The 24,735-nt window shown below is 38.1% G+C and overlaps 2 protein-coding genes and 1 long non-coding RNA gene across 3 annotated transcripts; 2 read left to right on the top strand and 1 right to left on the bottom strand.

Moving 5' to 3' along the window:
* The first annotated feature begins 7,351 nt into the window (after positions 1–7,351).
* On the top strand, positions 7,352–12,553 carry LOC103414501 (uncharacterized). Its single transcript, XM_029090908.2, has 4 exons — positions 7,352–8,793; positions 9,337–9,908; positions 10,003–10,222; positions 10,701–12,553. Exons 1-4 carry the CDS (start codon positions 7,576–7,578, stop codon positions 12,048–12,050), a joined length of 3,360 nt encoding a protein of 1,119 aa, XP_028946741.1. The 5' UTR covers positions 7,352–7,575; the 3' UTR covers positions 12,051–12,553.
* Positions 12,554–13,762: 1,209 nt separating this feature from the next.
* Positions 13,763–14,520, bottom strand: LOC103414502 (uncharacterized). The gene is made up of 2 exons (XR_003768052.2): positions 14,380–14,520; positions 13,763–14,250 (listed from the first exon to the last, which is right to left on the bottom strand). It is a non-coding gene; the product is annotated as an uncharacterized lncRNA (long non-coding RNA).
* A 1,643-nt stretch (positions 14,521–16,163) lies between these two features.
* LOC103414503 (uncharacterized protein At4g14100-like) lies at positions 16,164–17,539 on the top strand. Its single transcript, XM_008352878.4, has 2 exons — positions 16,164–16,770; positions 17,247–17,539. Exons 1-2 carry the CDS (start codon positions 16,296–16,298, stop codon positions 17,456–17,458), a joined length of 687 nt encoding a protein of 228 aa, XP_008351100.1. The 5' UTR covers positions 16,164–16,295; the 3' UTR covers positions 17,459–17,539.
* Positions 17,540–24,735: the final 7,196 nt, after the last annotated feature.

Below are 24,735 nucleotides of genomic sequence, written 5' to 3'. Positions count from 1 at the left end.
GGTTGTTCTTCTCTCTTCTTCAAACCACAAATTTGTCCCTCTTGTTTACTATGGTTTATGTTTCTTGATTCAGCTTTAAATTATTCAAATCTAAGGTTAGAAATAATGAGAGGAGCGCAGAAGGAGAAAATAAGAATGAAAATTGCACCCTCCCAAGAATGAAATTCAAAAAATCCAGTGGACTTACCTAAGCCTACTTTACTACCAATTACCAAAAGAATGAGAGGTTTTGGGATGTCTTAGTCGTATACTATTATGTATTTCTCTTATCATGTTGTGTTATGAAAGATTTGATGAAACATTAAGAGGAGTACCAAAGGAGATAAAAAAGAGTGAAATAACTTCCCTTCATCCAACTCAATTTCATGGTGAAAAGGCAAAAAGACATCCATAGAGAAGAACCCAATATACATATATCCCATGGACTTGCACAAGCCTACTTCAAGATACACATTCTACTAGGTGCTAAAAGAATGAGAGATTCTAGGGTATCATCAATCAGATACAATCATTGTATCTCTCTCATTAAGTTATGTGATGAAATACATGATAAGAGAAGGACGTATGATTGTATACAACCGTTGGTAAAATAAGTTTTCTCCACAACAAAAGGGCACCAATGTATACGACAATTCAATGAGACTGACATCCACGTCCTGCTAAGTTAGAAAAATGAAATGGAAGCCCTATTTTCCAGTGGTGAGGGGAGGCAAAATAAGGCCAAGATGTAGCCACGCCTGTGGGAAATTAGGCAAAACGACCATGGAGATAGGTAAGGGGGACAGTGAGAGCAACTCAAGGAGACACAGAAACTGTACAAGCAAAAGGGGGCCGGGCATAAATAATATTAGTCTGTACTGTGTATATATAAGTCTAGCACTTTGGCATTTTGTTCATGCATTTATGGGAACATGTGGTCTTGACCACCACCAGCTCTACCCCATATAGCTGCATAGAGGAGGAGGTGGAAGAGGAGGCTGACCTCGGCTCTATCTCATTTCATCTCACACATACCACCTCTCCTTTTGGTTCTCATGATGAATCAAACTCATACATTTTTATTCAAATCAATCATTCTTCCTTGTTTCCTTTCTCTTTCGAAATTTTTTGCTATGTACTCTAGGATTTTGAAATTATCGGTTTTTGCAAAAATATCAATAGCATAGTTTACGATGAATATTCCAATATAAATATTGATATCGCTCACTATCGACAAAAATATGATGAAAATTACCTTGGAATATAGTATGATGACCTTCTTATTATTCCATGAAATTTCAATTAGAATTTGAGTCACATGATTTTTGAAATGGACGGATGTACATACTTCGTATAATTAAACTTTCCGGCAATCGAGGGTCATTTTCGTCCATGTCAGAGATATGCTAGTGGAAAACTAACAGATACTGTGACATATTTGATGAAGTGACATGTTTTAAAAGATTAGCGAGTTCAAAACCCTAAACCACTTAATGCTACGTAGCCTTTCTTGTTCCTCTTATTATTTTTTATTTTTTTGTTAAATATTGTTCCTCTTATTCTCGAGGACAACGGAGAAGACACATAAATGAATTATAATGCAATCTGTCTGTACTATTTTTTAGGCATAAATGGAAATTTAACTTACTTGGCCAGTACTAATTTTTTTTGTTTTTTCCTTATTGGTCTGGACCATTGCTATTTTCTAAACTGGCATTTTAGGCGTCGGTCTTTATGCATGCATGGAGAACAATGGAGAACAAGCTGACCTGAAGGACAACCTATATATGTGTAAGCCAATATCCTGCCTACTCAAATTTAGCTTAAACTATATGCTAATATGGCGATTTGTTGAATACGCATGTCTCTATTTTTATTTATTTTTTGGTCGACGTTGAATAGACGTGTCTAAAATTATGTTTGAGAGTTTGGAATTAATAGAAACAAGAACAACAATACGTTTGTTTAGTTTGTTTGAGTCGATGTTTGAAATAGAAAGGAATAATGCTTACAGTACGTAATTGCTTTTGCATGCCGCCTCTAAAGGGGATTATTAAACTCATGGTAGAACTTATCTTTGTAATATTGATATGCAAACAAAAGGCTATTACTAGGGTCTTTTAGGTAAAATTTTACAAAATTATTTTTGAAAACCTGTTTTGTAAAACGAAAACGACGAATTGGATTTTGCATTTTTTTTTATTTGAGACTGCGTCTGATATTTTAGTCCAAGAATAATTTTAGAGAATGAAAATATTAAAAAGGCATGTGGTACCAAATGTCAAAAAAATTTATGTTGGTAGTAATTGTGGTGGTGATAGGATTGATGGTGTGGTTGAGACGAGAGTCGTGTTGTAGCAATGGTGGTTGGAGTAGTGGTAGTAGTGGTGAGAATGAAGATGTTAATAGTGGTGGTATTCAGGTGGTGGCAATAGCGGGGTAGAGGGCAATGGTGGAGGGAGTGATGTGGCGGCGGCGACGACTGTGGCAATGGTGGTAGAAGATGATTGTGTTAACAATGGTTATGAGGGATGGTTGTGAAAATGGTGGTTGAGAGGTTGGGATGATAGTGGTAGAGATGGTAGAGGTGGTGGTGTTGTTAATGGTGGCGGTGGAGGTACAGGTGGTGGTGGCCATGGTGAGACAATGAAGGTAATGTCAGTTGTGGCGATGATGAGATGGTGGAGGTGGTGGTGGTCGCTATGGTGGCAAAGGTGATGGCGGTGGAGGATATGGTAGTGGAGACAATGGGTGGTGGGAGGTGGTAATGTCAAAGATGTGGTCGTGGTCATGGTGATGGTGAGACAATGGAAAATGTGGTGGCGGCGGCATTGGTGATGGTAGTGGTGGCATACATGATTTATTTATTTATTTTATTAAAACTCTAACTTTGTTTTATAATTTCTTTTATTTTGAAAAATATTTTTTATTAAAAAAACAAAAAAAAAAAAAGAAGAGAAAACATATCAATTTGATGTCCTATAGAACTTATGCTAAATATTGTTTTGCATTTTTTTCATTTCTTGAGTTATTTTTACAAAACGGTCTGCTAAACGCATTTTTCACCTATTTTCGTATCTAAAAAGAGAAAAACTATTTTGCAAACCGTTAACAAACAAATCCGTACTTACTTTAAATCATAGAAGCAGTCATGAATGTAATCACATGTAATTATTCAGATATGAAATAAACATACTCTTGTTGGGTGATCTAATACAAGGTATCTCATATATGAAATAACTTATTTTTTCAACTCACTTTTTGATTCCCTTATATGTTAGTAAACGCATGATATATTAGCAATCAAAATAATTTTTAATATACTATACATACTCATTCATGATAAGTATACCTGTCATACATATTATAATATTAAACTACCTTGACACTCCTCCTTAGTATCAGGACTGAAGTCACTCTCAGCATTCCCATTTCGCGGAGGGTTAGAAATTTAGAAGTGCTGGTCTAACTCATTTATGAGTTACGTCTCTAATACCACGTTAAACCCATGAGTAGAACTTCTTCTTCTTCCAAAACCCTAAACTTAACCGTAAGTATGTAAAAGTTAACATCTTTCACTCTCAATACTATACACTTTAAAAGGGAGGACCAACAAACAGTAGAATATGATGCATTATTATCGGTTAATGTCTAGAGCTGAATAAGATGGATGTCACATATACGTACACATCTGTGAAATGCGGTTGGCATTTGGCAATATATTAGTAAAGAAAAAGAAAGAGGTAGCTCTCACTCTTGGAATAGGATTCTCTCCCTCTTTTTTCTCCTTCATTTCCCTTCCTTCCTATTTGAACGATCATGATTAAATTATGTCAACATCTTATATTAATTTTAGGGACACTTTGGATGCGGTCCCTAACTATCAATATTCTTTGATTGAAACCTTGTTAGTTTTTAGTTTTTTATTGAGGTCCCTGATATTAATGTAATAATGTAAGTTACTATATTTTTTAAATTAAAAATAAAAAATTGAAATTTGTAATTGTTTATATTAATGAGATTTTAAATAAAACCCATAATTTATGGGATTAAAAATAATAAAATATAAATTATACTCTCTATTATATTGTGTGTGTGTGTGTACATATATGTATGGGTACATTAACCAAAATTAACAAAAAAAAGTTATTGTACCAAAACATGGATACATTCTCAAATCAACGAAAAGGAATGTATCCATATAAGTTTAAACATGGATTAAAAAATTTGAAAGGATTTTATATTAAAAAAAAGGGTACATTTTAAATATAACAAATTGATATATTTGAGAATGGGTACATTTAAGATTAAAAAAATTGAAAAATTATATGAATGGGTACATTTAAGATTAAAAAATTGAGAATCTTTTTATATATATTTAAAAAAAAACTAATAGGTACAAACTTAATTTAATTTAATTTAGTATTATTTTGGAAATGTTTGAATTGAAAATTAATTAGAAGTTTAATAGAGGTGTGAGTATTAAACCCTAAATTAATTACTAATTTTTATATTAAAAAATTATATAATAAACATGTAAATTCATTATCACATTAATGCTAGGGACTTGAATCAAAATTTGAGAACTAATAAGGTCTTAGTCAATGAACAGTAAGAATTAGGGACCGGATACTAATTTTTCCTTAATTTTATATAGAAAAAAAAAACAAAATAAAAAATGTAAAAAGAAGAAAGGAAAAGAGATGAAAAGAGGAGGGGGAGAGAATCCTAATCCCTCACTCTCAACCTCTCACTGTCTCAGCTGTGTATCAAGAACATACAGAAAGGAAGATCAGATAGGCACACGTGTGCTGTGCTGAGGGGGGTCGACATGCATGCATGCATGTTGGAATGGAAATATGGAGAGAGAGAGAAAGAAGACAAGCTTCTGTGGCTGTCTCTTTTGACTCTAATCCCTGGAAGGACGTTGTACGTCCTTTTTATAGCCCCACTTTATAATTTGCAAGCCATGGAAATAGAACTGGGACTGGGACTTTTCCTGGTTCCTCTCTCTCTTTGGGATAAGGTCATGTCGTTCTGCCATGCTCAGAAAACGAAACAACATTCGGCATGGGTCCTTCGTGCTTTCTCCATATATATTGCCTGTGGTTTTTGGATGACTTATATGTGATATATAATAAGGATGGGGTTTCGCCACTTCGATCCATTCCGATGTCGATATTTATAGGCCACATAAATTATAGTGGGAGTAACATATTAAGCACAGTGTTTAGTTTTGACTAGATGGAATGGGGAGACTCATAATTTGTTGTCATTGCTTATGGAGATTGTTAGGTCACAATAATTTTACATCCTGTATTTGGCGTAGAAGTTTCATTGAGGTGAACCCCAAGTATCTGCAGGGTCGTTTATGAGACTTCGGAGGTCTGTGCAGAAATTAAAATTGGTCATTTTGCTCTTGTACCTTATTACATAAGCTCACCAAAATTGTAATAAAACATTAAAAAATTATCATGTATTAGTATCATAATTAAAAGATTATATAACTAAAATTATGTGATCAATCAACAAAATCAGTAATAAACATATTAAAGAAGCCATGAAAGAAAATAAAACGATGAATAATATAGTAAAACACTAAACTCAAAGGCAGATCTTCAGCAACAAATGATATTAAAATGTGAAAATCCACATATTATTTCCTTAATCTCTTTATCTCCCACTCCATTCCCTCAATCCAAACAAGAAACAAAGTAATCAAATCGCAAAGTTGTATATCAGCCAAAAGTTGGCGGCCCTTTAGAGGTTTGTTTTTTGGGAGGGGGGGGGGGTTCACTAGCAGTAGGGGAAAAAGAAGGTGTTATAAGTACTTGGTGCAGTAGTATAAGTATTGGTTATTGTTCGGGCAAACATTTCTTTGAAGAAGGCTCCTTGGACCTCAGCACAGCTTTCCAAGGGATTGGCACTTTGGATGTGTAGTCGGCCTCTTACTTGTTGAAGTGCTACAAGAAGAGAACAAAGTTAGTTTTGAAATGTGCCTTTGTGGGGCCTTAGGTGTAGGCCTTGATGCTTGCAATCAAAACTAAGTGCTAGGCGTGCCATTGCTATCTCATCATAGCAGATGTAGAACAAATGTGTTTTAAGTTGATTACTTGCGCCCTAAGTTACTCAAACTTCTTGTTATCAAAGAATTTTCGTGGATGAGTTAAGTCCACATTAAGTTATTTTTTCTTGCCGTGTAAACAAGGACTTTTAGTTCATAGTCTTATATGTTCAAATGAAGGGAGTCCAATGCCCCTCAAGTTATTTGTTTGATCCTAAAATGATCTTAATGAAAACATATCCATTAAGCTAACCATATCCAGATGCAAATGAGACTCTTACAATAGAAAAACAGGTGGAAATAACTTGAATACATGTTGGATAATGCATTAAGCAATAGATCTACTAATTTAGAAAGCAAACAAAGAGCTTCGGGCAAGATTTCACCTTGTCTGGCAAGGTTGAACTTCTTGCAGTCACTTATCTTTGAATTTACAGGGTTTATATGCTAAAAAGGGATGGGTGGTAAATAAGTTTACACGAGGGAATCGATACTACAACTCTAAGGGAGGTAGCAGAGCTTTTATACTAGACGAGAGATAGCTTTCTCAAAGAATTATTGCTAAAAAATACTGAATATGGGTTGATTTCAGCTTTTGGATGCACATATGGCTTGAGAGTAGAGTTTGTATGTTTGTTTGTTTAATTGGTTGAGTGTTCTTGTCTCTGGGACCTGTCTTTCCTTTTATAGACAATCTGGCCCAACTATTGTAGCTTTTGCTCTTGCCCAAAAGCACTTGGAGGGTAGTGAATCATCAACTTTTTACTAACAATGCCACTGGAAAGTGTTCTTTGGCTGGTAGTAGGTTAGTCTCCCTCACAGATAGGTGGCTTGTATCTTGGCTGACAAAGGCTTCAATTTGCTTATGAGCTCGATGCTGGGCTTTGGGAAAGTCTCCTTTTTTAATTGACATCTTTGAATTTTCCTTCATTAAAGTTTAATATTCAAATATTATCCCAAACAGTTATAAGTAAGCCTCACCTTGATCACGAATTCAATGTCGATTTCACTATCACAATGGACTAAGTATTGGCGCGTTATTTGGGTCCAAAGTAAGCCCGCGGAAACAAGCGGTGGGAGTGAAATTGGCCCAAATAAAATAAAGTCAAAACCGAGAAGGACCGAGTCCTAACTACCACCCAACTAACTCATGGCGCGCTCCCAAAGCCCACTTAACATCCTGGCGACTCAGCCACGGAGGGACTCACCAATCGTAGCCTGCACTCTCAGGCACAGAGGCCGCCTGATCCTCATCCAACGGTCACGATCCCCAGATACATGTCACGACTTCCATTTCCAAAAACTCCTTAAACCTAACCAAAAAGAAAGAAACGAATCGAAGAAGAAAGGAACCGAGACTCGGAAACCGCCGGATTTGTCTCTCACACACTTTCAGAACTGTACAAGCAGAGCAGCTCAGTAAAGATCGGACAATAGTCCAGTCCTGAGCGGGACAACAATCCGGAATAGACAGGTAGGATTAGATAGAGAGAGAGAGAGAGAGTGAAGGAAGCTGAAAAGGCCGGGACACGATGATGCCGCCGGAGCTTCAACCGCGGTTCTTCCGTCCGTACATCACCGCTTCGGCGAGCACTTCCTCCTTCGGCAACGGCTCCACAAACCCTAGCTCCAGCCCCAACGACTCAATCTTCAATAATGGTGGCGGTGCTTCTAGATCTCTCAAGAACTCACGATTCTCCCCCTCCTCCTTCGCCCACAACGCCCGAATCGCCGTCGCACTCGTCCCCTGCGCCGCATTCCTCCTCGACCTCGGCGGCACTCCGGTGATCGCAACCCTAACCTTAGGCCTCATGGTCTCCTACATCGTCGACGCCCTCAACTTGAAGTCCGGTGCCTTCGTCGGCGTCTGGCTCACCCTCGTCTTTTCCCAGATCGCCTTCTTCTTCAGCTCCTCCCTCCTCTCCACCTTCACCTCCTTCCCCCTCGCCGCCCTCGCCGCCTTCCTCTGCGCCGAGACCAATTTCCTCATCGGCGTCTGGGTTTCTCTCCAATTCAAGTGGATTCAAATCGAGAACCCCTCAATCGTTCTCGCGCTCGAGCGCCTCCTCTTCGCCTGTCTCCCGTTCGCCGGCTCCTCCCTCTTCACCTGGGCCACCATCTCCGCCGTAGGTATGACCAACGCTTCGTACTACCTCATGTCCTTCTCCTGCCTCTTCTATTACCTCTACTGCATTCCTCGCATTTCCTCTTTCAAAACCAAGCAGGACTCCAAGTACCACGGCGGGGAGGTCCCCGATGACAACCTCATCCTCACGCCATTGGAGGGATGCATCCACACTCTCTATCTCCTCTTCTTCCCTCTCCTCTTCCACATTGCCTCTCACTACAACGTCATTTTCGCTTCCCCAGCCGCAGTTTCCGATCTATTTCTCCTCTTCTTCATTCCATTTCTCTTCCAGCTCTATGCCTCAACCCGGGGCGCGCTTTGGTGGGTCACGAAGAATCCAAACCAATTGCGCGGCATCCAGGTGATGAATGGCGCTGTTGCATTGGTTGTTGTGGTGATATGTTTGGAGATTAGAGTCGTTTTCCATTCGTTTGGGCGGTACATTCAGGTGCCTCCGCCGTTGAATTACCTTTTGGTGACCACTGCAATGCTCGGAGGTGCATCTGGAGCGAGTGCTTATGCGTTGAGTATGATATCTGATGCCTTCAGCTCCGTGGCTTTCACTGCTTTGGCTGTTGTGGTTAGTGCTGCGGGAGCTATCGTTGTCGGGTTTCCTGTATTGGTATGCAATTCTACTTCCTAACATTTTTTTTATCCATGTCTTTTATCTACACACGGATTTTTTTAGCAAAATCTAAATGGTGTCTACCCTATTGAAAATTAGTCTGCAGCATCTATGGCTAGATAAGACTGTTGCTATTGATTAACACTTCCACTCTACTTTAAAATTTGTCGATCATACTTCTTTCTGCTTTTAGATTTTATGAGCTTACGTTGTGCTTGTGCTTCATGGTTGGTTAGAGCTGAAACCACCAGTAGTGCATCAATATAATCTCTTCTTATTCAATCTTTGAACATTACTGAAAATGAAGTGCTGGCTAGAGTGTTTCATTACTATGTCAAAATGCCGGTTACCTTTTCTGGTGGTATAATCTTACCAATTCAAGGATGGTAATGTGTTGAAGGCAAAATTCTCCAATTTGAACGTGTATTAGGCTTGTAATTGGAATGTTGAATAAATGAGTGTATTGCATTATGATGTGCCTCTGAACTCTAATTTGAATGTTGAACTAGCAATGATCATTGGTTATCCTTTGTGTTGCAGTTCATTCCGCTGCCTTCAGTTGCTGGTTTCTATTTGGCTCGATTTTTCACAAAGAAGAGTGTTTCATCATACTTTGCTTTTGTTGTTCTTGGAAGCTTGATGATGACATGGTTTGTGATACAGAATTTCTGGGATCTAAATATTTGGATGGCAGGAATGTCCCTGAAATCCTTCTGCAAACTCGTAATTGTGAATGTTGTCTTGGCTATGTCTATTCCTGGTCTAGTTCTACTTCCTTCAAAGCTTCACTTTTTGATAGAGATTGGATTAATCGGCCATGCAATTCTCGTTTGCCACATTGAGAATCGATTTTTTAATTACTCTGGCATATACTATTATGGGTTTGAGGAAGATGTAATGTACCCAAGCTACATGGTTATTGTGACAACATTTGTGGGTTTAGCTGTGGTGAAAAGACTGTCTGTTGATCGTCGTATTGGTGGAAAGGCTGTTTGGATTTTGACGTGCTTGTATTCAGCTAAGCTGGCTATGTTGCTTATGTCATCAAAGTCTGTCGTATGGGTGTCAGCTATTCTATTATTGGCTGTAACACCACCATTGCTACTTTACAAGTACTAACTCTATTTTGCTTGATGTTTTGTTTTTCATAAGTCTTTATATGTAAAGCATCTACCTTACTAATTCTTTGCTTGCTGTGATTTCTAGGGATAAGTCAAGAACAGCCTCAAAGATGAAAGCTTGGCAAGGATATGCACATGCAGGTGTGGTTTCCTTATCAGTCTGGTTTTGCCGTGAAACAATCTTTGAAGCCCTCCAGTGGTGGAATGGAAGACCCCCATCTGATGGCTTACTCTTGGGTTTCTGTATTGTTTTGATGGGCTTGGCTTGTGTACCCATTGTGGCTCTCCACTTCTCTCATGTCTTGGTATACCATACTTTATTTCTTGACTTTTCTCCCAGTATCTTTTGCACATAACCTGTTCGCATAGATATGGAAATCAAAGAAAAAGCACATAAATTGATATTCTACCTAAAGTTTTGGGCAGCTATGTAGTTTTCATTCCCCGTTCAGAATTTATGTATAAGCCTTTAATGTGTGATTTATCACATTAATCATTCGTATTGATTCTGCATATCTTCTCATGGTACTACTGACTGTAGAAATCCAGAATTTTAAACTGAACTGAGTAGTACAGTTTTCTTAATCAGTTGCGATGTTAATTAGGTGAACTGATACCATTATCTGAGACTGATACTAAGCTGTTCAAGAACTATAAAGCACTTTATGAAGAGAACTCAATCATTTTTTCAAACTTGCCTAAGTTCATGAATTTTTCTATGTAGCATTATCTAATCAATTGTGTTCGTCATGCTAACTGATCATTTTTTACATTTTTGTGCAGTCTGCCAAGAGATGCCTAGTGCTGGTGGTGGCAACTGGATTGTTGTTTATCCTTATGCAACCACCTATTCCAGTATCATGGACATACCGGTCTGACCTAATTAAAGCTGCTCGGCAGACTGCTGATGACATCACCATATATGGCTTTGTGGCGCAAAAACCTTTGTGGCCATCATGGCTTCTTCTTATGGCAATCCTACTGACTCTAGCAGCTGTTACATCTGTCATACCTATTAAATACATGGTTGAGTTGAGAGTATTTTACTCCATAGCTATGGGTATTGCTCTAGGTGTCTACATATCTACCGAATACTTCCTTCAGACAGCTTTCTTACATATCCTTATTGTTGTAACCATGGTCTCTGCCTCGGTGTTTGTGGTTTTCACCCATTTTCCATCTGCCTCGAGTACGAAGCTGCTTCCTTGGGTATTTGCTTTACTCGTAGCTCTCTTTCCTGTGACATATCTTTTGGAGGGCCAGGTGAGGGTTAAAAACATCCTTGGAGATAGCGAATTTGGAGATTTGGGTGAAGAAGAGAAGAAGCTCACAACTCTATTTGCTGTTGAGGGGGCAAGGACATCTCTTCTCGGTCTTTATGCAGCAATATTTATGCTAATAGCTCTGGAGATAAAGTTTGAAATTGCGTCATTGATGAGGGAAAAGGCTACTGAAAGGCCTGGAATCAGGCATAGTCAATCTGGTCAAAGCACCTCTACTAGCTTTGCTTCGAGAATGAGATTTATGCAACAGCGCCGAGCTGCAAGTGTCTCATCATTCACAATTACGAAAATGGCTGCTGAGGGAGCCTGGATGCCAGCAGTCGGTAACGTTGCCACTGTGATGTGCTTTGCTATATGCCTCATCTTGAATGTCAATCTCACAGGCGGCTCAAATGGTGCGATATTCTTCCTGGCACCAATTTTGCTACTGCTCAACCAGGACTCTGATTTTATTGCCGGATTTGGTGACAAGCAAAGGTATTTCCCTGTCACAGTAGTGATATCGGCCTACCTAGTCCTGACTGGCCTCTACAGCATATGGGAAGATGTCTGGCATGGGAATGCAGGTTGGGGTTTGGAAATTGGCGGTCCAGATTGGTTCTTTGTGGTGAAGAATTTGGCTCTCCTTGTTCTTACATTCCCGAGCCATATCCTTTTCAACAGGTTTATGTGGAGTTTCACAAAACAGGCGGACTCAATGCCATTGATAACTATGCCCCTTAATCTGCCATCGATCATAATAACAGACGTGCTGAAGATTAGGATATTAGGGCTCTTAGGAATCATTTATTCCCTGGCCCAGTACCTATTATCTAGACAACAGTACATCTCAGGGTTGAGGTATATTTAGACGAACACATACTTGTGTACAATATGTTTCAGCAATTTTCAGGTCAGGAGTGAAATTCAGGTTTGTTTCTCATTTCTCTCACTTGTTTGTACTTTTCCTTTGAGCTTTTGCATGCCCTGAAATGCTTGAAATGTCGACCGCCTTTTGAATCATCACGACAAGTCATTACAGCAAAGACCTTTTGAGTATGCAAGATAACCTTCTGAGCAAGTTGATGGCATTTAGAATGATAAAATGACTGGGGGGATATTTGCCCCAAATTGCCTGCTTGAGTAAACTGTGATATTGTGCACTGCTGTCGTCTCCAGTAGTAAGAACTTGTTATATGATACCGTGCAATTTTTTACATTTGAGTAGTTAGAGATCTGTCAATGCTGGTGAACTGTTTCACATTTTTGTAGGCTTAAGATTAATATTATGTTGTAAAATCTATGACCTCTTTTGGCTTTCCGTATGAGACGAGAATGGGTAACCCGCTAAATTCAAGCTTATATGTTTTCTAAGTTTTTCGAACCCAAGGGGCGCCTTGAATGAGAAAATGTTTAGTACCATACAAGTCTTCAAATTTCTATGGAATTTCAGACACAAATCTGTTTTCAGATTGAACCATGATTTTTTCAAAAGGGTTTTAGAATCTCAAACCGAACTGGCCTCTCTACCCTTGATTAGGGATGGGCAACGGTTATGGTTGGCGGATAATTGCGATTATTTACTCATAATCGTTTATGCTCATACTCGCATAACCGTTTACTTGTTAAGTAATTGCTTAAACGGTTATACCCATATCCATAACCGTTTATAAACGTTTAACCATATCTATAACCGCATACCCATTTAACTGTAATCATTTAATCCCCGTTTATCCATTTATCTTTTTTAACTCGTGTATCTTTTTTTCTTTTTTTTACCATTACTCCTTTTTCACCTGTCTACATGTTTTTTAACAACTTGAAAATTAAAAAAAAAATTGTCATAATTTTCTTTTCTTTTTTTTACAATTAAATACTGTTGTAGATACATTCATCATACATTTTCATATTTTAATTTTTTAAGTCATATACCATTCCAATAATTGAAATAATAGTTCACGGACAATATTTTTAACTGTTACCAATGAAGGTAAATATAATATTTGCTAAGTATTATTGGGTTACAAAAATTGTTTAGAAGACATTTTTGTCAAGCATTTCTGTCAATTTCACGGTTACCAGCAAGAAATTTAAATTAATTTGGTCAGTTCCTTGATGATGAGAATCATCATTTCTGTAGCAGTGTTATTGAGAGAATGACCAATGAATTCCTTGCTAATTTATTGGGTGCTAAGTATTATTGGATCGAGAACATGGTTTGTGTTAGTTTTACATATATAAAATAAATGGGTAAACGGTTACCCATAACCAATGGGTATTTGCCCATCCCTACCCTTGATCCCCGATAACCCACTGCCCTGTCTTTGCCGGAACAGAGCTTAGACCTTGCCAACTGAATCCGCCCTCTGTTGCGTCGTTTGGGATGCTTCCCAAGTTGTTACTTGATGCAGGACGCAAGAGATAGAAATGAAATAAAATAATAGATATGATAGACAGGTAGGGTCCATTATCTCCTAGTGCGAGGAAAGGCCTGAAAACCCTATAAACTTTTGTTTTAGTACCAGCATACAACGTAAACACTAGAAAGAACAAAACAACAAACTCTTAAACAAGAGAAAGATGTATAAAAACGAGTTTACAACTCAAATATCAATATGATAATTCAAACAACTTCTTCCCTTCTTCTTTGCAAATACAAGTATTTATAGGCCTACAACTTAAAGTGAAAAATATGAAAAGACAAAAAAAATAAAGGCTTACAATATAACTCCTAAAAAACTAAATGATTTCATAAAATGTCATTAACATAGGAATTTCATAAGCCACAAATTTAAAGCTAGATACATGCATTATAACTCTAAAAAAATACATGTATTATATTATAAAACTTAAATTCCAGCAGCCAGTAATTTTATGTAATAACAACGCCTTTAGTCCTTGGCCTGCATCGTTACTCCATCCACCGTCGAAGACCGAACCAAGGGGTTAGCCCAGGGTATCTCAGAAATTGGTGGAAATGACATGGTTTCTGTTCTTGACATGGCGGATGTGTTGGACTGAGAACCCCTGCCTTCGCTTGCCTCCGCCATTTCGAGCAGAAAGTGAGCAAACTGAATAGAAGTGTGTCTGGTTGTTAAAGAAAAGAGTGCTCGGAAAAAAAAATAGAAAGCAAAATATAGGCAATAAAAATTCCTAAATTTCATTAATCAAAGACTGAGATAACATCAAGAACTCTTAACCTGTTTTACAAGTTACGTGTGCCCTTGAGTCCAAACGCTGTTATTGGCACTGTAAAATGTCGATTTGCACTCTTCTTTAGTGGCGGAAAAAAAATACCAAAGAAAATAGATTTCCTTTCCAAATTTGGTTTATCACTAGACTAATACACATTCAAACCGAGAGTCGAATTTATAATTTGAGTTTTATATTCCATACTCCAATATATATGCATCAATAATATTCCAATTAACAAGTTGGTACACCCGTCCCTTGAGCTACTCTCGAACCTGAAAAAGGAATTTTTTTTTAAAAACACGGCATAGAGTCCAAAGGAAACGAAAAACAAAAAACCTTTTAACTCGAGACACAACCTTTTTGGTCTATTTACCTCCGTAAATAGTATCTAAGTTGGTTAAAAGCATTTCCTTTTTGTATTCTAAGGTTCTGAGTTTTGTTCTCTTCTGACATTGCTTGTTCGGAAAGATATGAGTATAAAACTATTTAAACACATAAAACTAACACACTTTTAAAATAAGTAGGATCAATATAGCCTGCATTAATAATTGAGTTTAATATCATCACACACTGATACACATATAATCAAAGGGCAGCGCTATTAACACACTTCTTTTTATCTCTCATATAATTAAAAGGCAATGCTATAGACACACCTCTTTTTATCTCTCAAACGCCCTTGTTAATTTTTGTCCATCCATTGAACTTTTTTAATTCATTAGATCCGACGGTTAAAAATTTAAAGATGTGTGTGAGATATAAAAATCAGAATATATGAATAGCACCACCTTAATTAAAATCAATCTATGTGTCTCTAGTGTCATCTAAAGTAATATTCCATGTCTTCCAAAAAAAAAAAAGTAATATTCCATTGGGGGTAAATATGATCTAATTTAAGGGGTAATTGCCGAAGAGAGGAGCTGCTGAATTGTTTGACAACTTTGCTTACAAAACTTTTGCAAGTATGTAGTGTCGTTTTCTTCCTTGAAGAGAATCATTTCGAATTATTTGGATTTGAGAACACCTACACATACTAGTCCTTGTTTTTTTGACATGAAACTAAAAGTGTGAAACGATCAATCATGCATTCAAAGAATTTCTACGAAATATGAATGATTACGTATATTTACGAAACTATTATTGATTCTTCAAAATGATCATTTTGTACTTTATTAATATAAAAAAAATCAAAGAAAATTACACACGAAGGTGTACAATACGACTTTTTAGAGTATTGTCGATAACAACTCCTTAGATATACATATAATATTTGACTAATTTCTTTATAATCTCATGATGTTTGATCATGCATGGTAATTCTCTTGAAGATTTTCATTATACAAAAGGGTTTTTGAGGGCTCCTTTGACTTCTAGGACCAAACCAAGAATGTTTTTCTAAGTGGCAAAATCTTTGATTAACTACTCAAAGTGTTCTATCACACAAGGTTTTAGATGAACATTTTAAAGATGTTCTCTAGATGATAATAAAGTGAACAATTCAATTAATAATACTTGTACGTTAAAATAACTTCATATCGTCATGTAAAAAGATTAGATAAAAATAATAAATGATTTAACTTGTAACGTCTGTACAATTAAATAACAACACATAGTTATGTAAAGATGATTGAAAGAATAGCTCCTTACATACAGGGAGCTAAGTATTATCCCATTTTAATCGCTAAGTTTGCACACCCGCACAACCGTTTACTCATAAAAAAAAAAATGTGCGGGAGAGAATTTACGTAATTGCTTATGCACCAGTTGTGAGACTGAAACTTCTCAGGCCCAATGGGCTTTAGAGTGCATGCTCACTTTGGCCATCACTGGTGTAAGTAATAGCCACGTGGCCTCGCCTTACCACCACCAGCACGCGTCCACTTTTTAAGCTCTCACCGCAAAAATCCAGCTACCAACGACAATGGCTTCACTGCCCAAACCCATCACCGCCGTCCCCATCCTCATCCTCCTCGCCGCCTCTCTCTGCCGCGCACTGCCGTCATCAGAGGACCCAGTTCCCGCCCCATGGCCCCACCAATTCCACTCCATCCTGGTAATGAACTACACCGGAACCCTCCAGCTCATCGACCTCTGGTACGACTGGCCCAACGGCCGGAACTTCAACATTATACGGCACCAGCTGGGCTCGGTCGCCTACGACCTGGAGTGGAACAACGGCACCTCCTTCTTCTACACATTGGACTCCGCCCGAGAGTGCAGAACCGTCCAAGTCGAAGTGGGTATTCTCCGACCCGATTGGCTCGACGGAGCCAAGTATCTGGGTCGGCGACACGTGGACGGTGGTTTCTTGTGCAATGTTTGGGAGAAGGCCGACTTCATTACGTATTATGAGGACGTCGATACGAAGCGGCCTGTCCATTGGATTTTCTACACAGGTACTCACTAACTGATTTATTAATTAATTATTTATTTTCTTATTCAACTACTTTTATCATGTTCTGCAATTATTTAATAATTTTATCTCATAATTTTTTTTTTAAATTTATTTAATTTAATGACTACAAAAGAATAATGCAAGAGAAAAGAGTACAAAAATCACTTGGGTTTCAATATTTGGGTATCAATTTGTTTGGCTTTGTGCTCTTAGAAGTGCCTCAGAACAGATTTTGATTGGGAATTGTGATTACAACCATTAAGCCTTATCTATTAAGTGGGATATATGAATCGTAGAATCCTACTACGTTCGGTTTTGCGCCAAGTATTCCGTTATCTTCATTCCGCTAAAATAGTCATCGAACACTTAACCCTTTTATCATTTTCTTCGGTACGATGCATGCTGACTATTTTGAATTCTCGATAACATCTCGAATTTTAATTGTGTGGATTATGAGAAATGAATAATGTGGTGCAGGGAGGGAGGCACATGTGATGACGTTTGAGGTTGGGGCAGCGCTTGAGGATGCAAAATGGCAAGCCCCTGTGTACTGCTTTGATAAGAAGAAAACTGATACTCTAGTCCCAGAAGCAGAAGCAGAAGCAGAAGCTGAGTTTTCCATCACTGGTGCTTCTATAGATTGGAGATCTATGAGAAATTCAAATCTTTTAGGATTCAATTTGTCGTGATGTTCTCTACTTTTTTTCTTTCCCTTTCTTGTACTCAAATTTTATAAAAAAGAATAAATGATCTTTGAGTTATTTAATTAATCCAAGTAAAGAATTAACGTCCCTATAATCTCTTAGGTTTATATCTTTCCGATGTATTCAATAATAGCAGCTACCCAAGTTCGAATCAGGGCGTTAGTGGAGTTTGGTTCGTAGAATAACGGCTGTGGAATAAAGTTTAAACTTAACCATCAACTCGTCGACTCCATGGGTGCTATGTGAGTCTTGATTTAACCGTTGCATGAGTAGTGATGACGCGGTTTGTGTAACCGAATTTCCCTTTTTTCCTCTCTAATACACAATTTTATAAAAAAGAATAAATGATCTTAGAGTTAGTTAATTAATCCAATCCAAGTAAAGAATTAACGTCCCTATAATCTCTTAAGTTTATATCTTTCCGGTGTATTCAATAATAGCAGCTACCCAAGTTCGAATCAGGGAGTTAGTGGAGTTTGGTTCGTAGAATAACGGCTTTGGAATAAAGTTTAAACTTAACCATCAACTCGTCGACTCCATGGGGGCTATGCGAGTCTTGATTTAACCGTTGCACGAGTAGTGATGACGCGGTTTGGGTAACCGAATTTCCCCTCTTTCCTCTCTAATACACAATTGGGTCTGCTCGAGGTTGCGGACTAGGAAGGGAGAATTTAACATCGACAGATAAAAAAGGGTATGCAACAAGAAGCTCTTGATCAACCTCGTAGGAGGTCTTCTTCTCCAACGCCCATATTGCGTTGGTCCCCTCCAGGGATAGGTGGATTCAAACTCAATGTGGATGGTGCTCTTGATATGCGCAGTGGTTGTCGTGGTGTGGGTACGGTGGTGAGGGATGGTTATGGGAATATGGTGTGTTTTTTTGTACGCAATGAATGTGGGCTTGGAGTGTGCAGTGGGTGCTGGTTGGTTGCCGTTAACATTAAAGTCGGGCTCTTCCAATGATGCTCAGATGGTGACGGGGGAGATGTTTGTTTTGCAACGGAAGGAGATTTTGTGAATGTTGTTAGTTGTTTTCTTCGTTCTCACCAGGTGGTTGTTAAGCGCGATGGCGCATCGAGCGGCTTTCTATAGTTTTTGTAAAGATATAGATAAGGAAGATCAATCCAATGGTCAAGAAGATAATGGCCAAGAAGATGCCATCTGTCAAGAGATTAAGTGATATGGTTGTTAGGTTGTTAAGGATTTGTTACTTGCTGTATAAGTAGTGAAAAGTGTATAAATAGGAACCTTTTGTATTCATTCTGTAAGAAAGTAAAAGCAATATAACAAACAATGTATTTCTCTCTAATTCTCTTTGATCTCTCTCTTTCTACATTCTGTGTCTATAATCTTTCCCTCTTTAAACAACATTGATAATCTTCAAACTCAAGATAGTTAATTCAACATGGTATCATCGCCGGTGGTGGCGTCTCTCCGATCCTGATCTTCTTTCTGCTTCCGCATTCATCTCTGAGATTTCCGAATTTGCATTCATTTGTGTGAATTTCTGGTATGCAATTCTTCTTCTGGAGTGCTATAGTATATGTGCCTTCTCCTCTTGATTTCGAAGCTTGATTATTGCACATCAGGTGTTTGATGAAATGTGTCTGTGAAATTTTCTCTGTGATACTCTTCTTTGTATAATTGAAGTTGATTTTCGTCTCAAGATTGTTCAAGAACGGTTTTCAAACTTTCAGTTCTTGCAAGAAATTCTGTTTGCTTATACGATCTGTGAAAATATGGTGACTGCTGCACAGCTACAAATTGTGCAATCTCCAATTACGAATTTAATTCCTACTGTGTCCACCTCTGTGACTGTGAAGTTGGATGATACAAATTACCTAGTCTGGCATTATCAGATGCAATTGCTGCTTGAAAGTCATGGGATTCTTGGCTTTGTGGATGGTTCTCGTCAGTGTCCTACTTGGTTCGTTGATAATCCTAATCTTGAAGGTGTTGAAACTGAAGCATATCAGATATGGAAGATGCATGATTGTGCTTTAATGCTGTTGATCATTGCAACTTTATCTGTTACTGGCATGTCTTGTATAATTGGTTGTACCAATGCACGTGAAATGTGGATGAGTCTTCGTGATAGGTTTTCCACGGTCACCAAATCTAGTATATTTCAATTGAAAACTGAGCTTCAAAATATTAAGAAGGGAACTGGGTTAGTTTCTCAGTATCTACAAAGGGTAAAGGATGCCCGTGATCATTTGGCTGCTGCTGGAGTATCATTTGATGATGACGATATTGTTATCATTGCTTTCAAAGGGTTACCTTCTGAGTACAATACCTTTAGAACTGTGATTCGAGGGAGAGACAATGTTATTTCTCTAAAAGACTTTCGAGCTCAGTTACTTGCTGAGGAATCTGTTCTTGAAAACTCTTCACTGTCTAGCTCTTTTGTTCCTGCGATGCTAGCTCAAGGCCATGACTCTAAAGGGAAAGGATTACTACTTGCCGGTGATTCTTCTCCTTCAAATGGCACTCAGTCGTCATAATATCAAACTTGAAGTTCTTCTTATTCACATAATGGTGGTCCCAACTATAATTCTGGAGGCTATACTAATGGTGGCAATACTTACAATTCTGGAGGATTTCGAGGCTCTAACTTCAGAGGCTGATCTAGGGGTCGAAATCATTTTGGGAATCCACGATTTTCTGGTAGCAATTACAATACTGGTCCTGGGATTCTTGGCCCTGCAAGACCTTATGTTTCTACTTGTCCTGAGCATGGCAATGATGTGCCTACTTGTCAGATTTGTACCAAAAGAGGTCACATCGCCTCTGATTGTTTTCAAAGGCACTCTTCTACACCAGTTTTGTCTTCTCCTATCCAGTGCCAAATTTGCTGGAAATTTGGACACTCTGTACTCCAATGCTACCACAGGGCTAACTTTTCTTATCAAGGGAGGTCACCATCACCAAATCTCACTGCCATGAATGTCATTTATCCACCGTCTGCCCCACAAGAACAGTTTTGGGTGGCTGACACTGGAGCTACATCTCATATGACCTCTGAATTGGCAAACCTTAATCTTGCCACTCCTTTCACAGGGACTGATACTATCACCACAGCTAATGGCTCAGGTTTGGAAATATCTCATACTGGTTCTTCAACTTTAAGAGCTCCTAAATATGCTTTTCAGTTGAAAGAAATTTTACATGTTCCAAAACTGTCACAACATCTATTGTCCGTATATCAGCTCTGTAAAGATAATCACTGTCGGTTTATATGTGATGAGTTTTGTTTCTGGATACAGGACAATATCACAGGGAGAATCCTTCTTTAGAGGCTGTGTAGAGCTGGATTGTACCCGATTCCTTTTCATATACCTCCATTCATACTCAAGCAAGCATATCAAGCATCTCACTTCCCTAAACAACAACACCGTCTCATTGGTCGTCAAGTCAACACATCTCTTTGGCACAATAGATTAGGTCACCCTTCCAATCTTGTTACTGCAAAAATGTTGGACCAATCTCAGGTTCCTTTTGCATTAGACCAATCTAGGCATGTGTGTATCTCTTGTTTAGAGGGCAAAATAACTAAATTGCTTTTCCCTTTTCCTGCAAATAAAACTGTACAACCTTTAGAAGTCATCCATAGTGATGTTTGGGGGTCATCTCCTACATTGTCAATAGAAGGCTTCCGATTTTATGTTACTTTTGTTGATGAATGTACCAGGTTTACCTAGATATTTCCATTAATGAATAAAAGTGTGGTGTTTCAAACGTTTGTGCAGTTTCATGCTTTTCTGTCTACTCAGTTTTCTAGTGCACTTAAAATCTTTCAAAGTGATGGTGGTGGTGAATTTTCCAGTAACAAGTTTAAACAGTTTTTACTTGACAAAGGCATAATACATCAAAAATCCTGCCCATATACACCTGAACAAAATGGCCTTGCTAAGAGAAAGCATAGGCACATTGTTGAAACTGCCCTCACTCTTATGTATACCTCTAAATTACCTTCCCAGTTTTGGTTCCATGCTTGTGCTACGGCAGTTTATTTGATAAACAGAATGCCATGTCATACTTTGTCTATGAAATCTCCCTATTTTTGTCTGTTTGGTACTTCTCCAATCTTAACCCATTTGAAAACTTTTGGCTGTAGTTGTTTTCCTTTACTGCGACCTTACAATACTACTAAACTTCAACCCAATGTGTGTTTCTGGGTTATGCAGGGCAGTACAAGGGCTACATTTGTTTTCAACCAAGTACAGGAAAATTGTATGTGTCTAGGCATGTCTTGTTTGATGAATATACTTTTCCTTACACAACTTTGGCATCTAAATCTCATCCTTTGGAGTGTGTTTCAAACTGTACTTCTTCCTCACTTATTCCACTTCTCACAAAAAATAACACAGTGATTTCTAGTCCACCATCACTATCACACACCAGTCATTCATCATCATCACCTGCATCATCTACATCCTTTCCACCTCGAGCTTCAGAGTCATTCATTGAACCTCCTAGTGCTTCAGAATCTTTGAATGTACCCTCTTCAGCTTCAGAGTTGTTCACTACTATACCTGCACCCACTACCTTATCCTCAAGCTTCCACCTTATTCTCTTCAGCCTCTATCACAGCTACACAGTCCCCAATCCCTGATGATCCTGATTTTCAATCTGAAAATCTTACTGTTGTGCTTCCAGTTCCTTCAGTCAATCTTCATCCCATGCAAACTCGGTCTACAAGTGGGATTGTTAAACGGAAAGCATACTCTGCAACTGTTCCTTCATCCGAGATTTCTATTGTTGAGCCTACCAATTATAAAGCTGCTACTAAAATCCCAGAATGGCAAGCAGCTATGCTAGATGAGATCACAGCTCTACATTTGTAACAAACCTGGGATCTTGTTCCCCTTCCAAGTGGCAAAAATTTTGTTGGCTGCAAGTGGGTTTATCGCCTTAAAAAGCATCCTGATGGGTCCATTTCCAGGTACAAGGCACGATTAGTTGCCAAGGGTTATAGTCAAAAATAGGGGATTGACTATAGTGAGACATTCAGTCCCGTGGTCAAACCAACTACCGTCCGATTAATTCTGGCTCTTACTGCTCAGTTTCATTGGGATTTGGGCCAATTAGATGTCAAAAATGTGTTTTTGCATGGTGACTTACATGAAGAGGTATATATGGCTCAACCTCTTGGGTTTTTCAGTACTGATCATCCATCTCACTATGTTTGCAAGCTCAAGAAATCACTATACGGCCTAAAACATGCTCCTCGCGCTTGGAATGAGAAGTTTACAAGCTTTCTTCCAGGTTTGGGTTTTCAACCTTCTCTTGCAGATCCTTCTCTCTTTGTGAAACGTATTGAGCTTAGCATTGTTGTGTTATTACTATATGTTGATGATATCATTATCACTGGTAGTAGTTCAAGTGATATTTCCACGATGATCTTGGCTCTTACTCAACAATTTGATATAAAGGACTTGGGACAGCTTAATTATTTTCTTGGCTTACAAATACAGTATCAGTCCGATGGTTTATTTGTCTCCCAATCTAAATATATCAAGGATCTCTTGCACAAGGTTGATATACAAAATGCCAAAGCCTGTGATACTCCCTGTCTTCCTTCTCACAGGCTTATTAAGAAAGAAGGGCAGCCTTATCATAATCCTGAACAGTATCGTAGTGTCGTTGGTGCATTGCAATATCTGACATTCACCAGTCCCGACATTGCCTTTGCTGTAAATCAATGTTGTCAGTTTATGCATCGTCCTATGGATTCTCATGTAGTTGCAGTCAAACGGATTCTTAGATATCTCAGTGGTACAATGACCTATGGCATACATTTTAAACCTGGATCATTGTTTTTACAAGCATATAGTGATGCTGATTGGGCTGGGGATCCAAATGACCGTCGTTCGACTTCTGGTTATATTGTCTACCTTGGTACAAGTCTGATTTCTTGGGCATCCAAGAAACAACACACTGTTTCTCGGTCATCTACTGAGGCAGAATATCGAGCTTTAGCCATAACTGCTGCTGAAATGGCTTGGATCCGACAGCTTCTATGTGATTTACAGGTTCCTTTATATGCTCATCCAACATTGTATTGTGATAATATTTCTGCCATAGCACTGTCTTCTAATCCAATTTTTCACTCTCGGGTGAAACATATTGAGATTGATTATCATTTTGTTCGCGAAAGAGTAGTTCGAGGAGACTTGGCTGTTCATCATGTGTCTTCCAAGGAACAATTTGCTGATATCCTTACCAAGGGTCTGTCTATATCTTTGTTTCGTCATCATTGTGCCAATCTCATGCTTGGTTCCTCCACCCATGTGATTGGGGGGGGGGATGTAAAGATATAGATAAGGAAGATCAATCCAATGGCCAAGAAGATGCCATCTGTCAAGAGATTAAGTGATATGGTTGTTAGGTTGTTAAGGATTTGTTACTTGCTGTACAAGTAGTGAAAAGTGTATAAATAGGAACCTTTTGTATTCATTCTGTAAGAAAGTAAAAGCAATATAACAAACAGTGTATTTCTCTATAATTCTCTTTGATCTCTCTTTTTCTACATTATGTGTCTACAATCTTTCCCTCTCTAAACAACATTGATAATCTTCAAACTCAAGATAGTTAATTCAACAGTTTTATCATCGAGATATATCTTTTTGAGACGACGTAGATCCCTTCATAGTTAATGAGTTGTTTGTCAAATGATTATATTAGAACATGATGTGTTTTGTTACTGTCATGGGTGGCTCTCTTTCCTCCCTCAGGTTTTTCCCATGTGGTTTACCCGGGACGAGGTTTTTTCAGAGCCACATTCTTTTCCATGCTCTCTCTATGTCGGTTATTTTTGTCTATTATAAATGAATTTCTTGGTTAAATTATGAGAAATGCTAAGAAGATTTTTTCAAAGTATGACTCTTTATAAACTCTTTCATTATCTCATTATTTTAGTACATTGTTTTGTAATATTGGCACGAGAATTGTATCAAAAAAATGAGATGGCTAAAAGTCCATAAAGAGTCCTACTTTTGAGGAAGTCTCCTTAACAAGCAGATATCCAACTATCAACTGACACGTTATATGGTCTTCAAAATAGGGTCTTAAAACATAATCTCCCGAGCATTTTTTTTTATCCAATTATTGTTTTGTTATTTTTGTGTATAATTAGTTGGCTTTTTCTTACAAGGATATGGTAGTTAAACTAAATTTTGAAATTACGAGGAGGAAGATTTGAATTTCAAACTTGTGTGCAGATATTCATAGTTAGATTATAAAAATATTGAATTGCTATT

Source organism: Malus domestica, chromosome 13 (assembly GCF_042453785.1).
Source record: "Malus domestica chromosome 13, GDT2T_hap1".
Lineage (NCBI taxonomy): Eukaryota > Viridiplantae > Streptophyta > Magnoliopsida > Rosales > Rosaceae > Malus > Malus domestica.
The sequence above is the reverse complement of the archived record's forward strand: the minus strand, read 5'-3'. Positions and strand labels throughout refer to the sequence as shown.

What these genes read in the sequence shown, in the direction of transcription:
- LOC103414501 (XM_029090908.2), top strand. Translation starts at nt 7,576, where the DNA reads ATGATGCCGCCGGAGCTTCAACCGCGGTTCTTCCGTCCGTACATCACC. An exon ending in CCACCATTGCTACTTTACAA is followed by an intron (nt 9,909 to 10,002) that starts GTACTAACTCTA and finishes TGTGATTTCTAG; the next exon opens with GGATAAGTCAAGAACAGCCT. An exon ending in TCCACTTCTCTCATGTCTTG is followed by an intron (nt 10,223 to 10,700) that starts GTATACCATACT and finishes ATTTTTGTGCAG; the next exon opens with TCTGCCAAGAGATGCCTAGT.
- LOC103414503 (XM_008352878.4), top strand. Translation starts at nt 16,296, where the DNA reads ATGGCTTCACTGCCCAAACCCATCACCGCCGTCCCCATCCTCATCCTC. An exon ending in CCATTGGATTTTCTACACAG is followed by an intron (nt 16,771 to 17,246) that starts GTACTCACTAAC and finishes AATGTGGTGCAG; the next exon opens with GGAGGGAGGCACATGTGATG.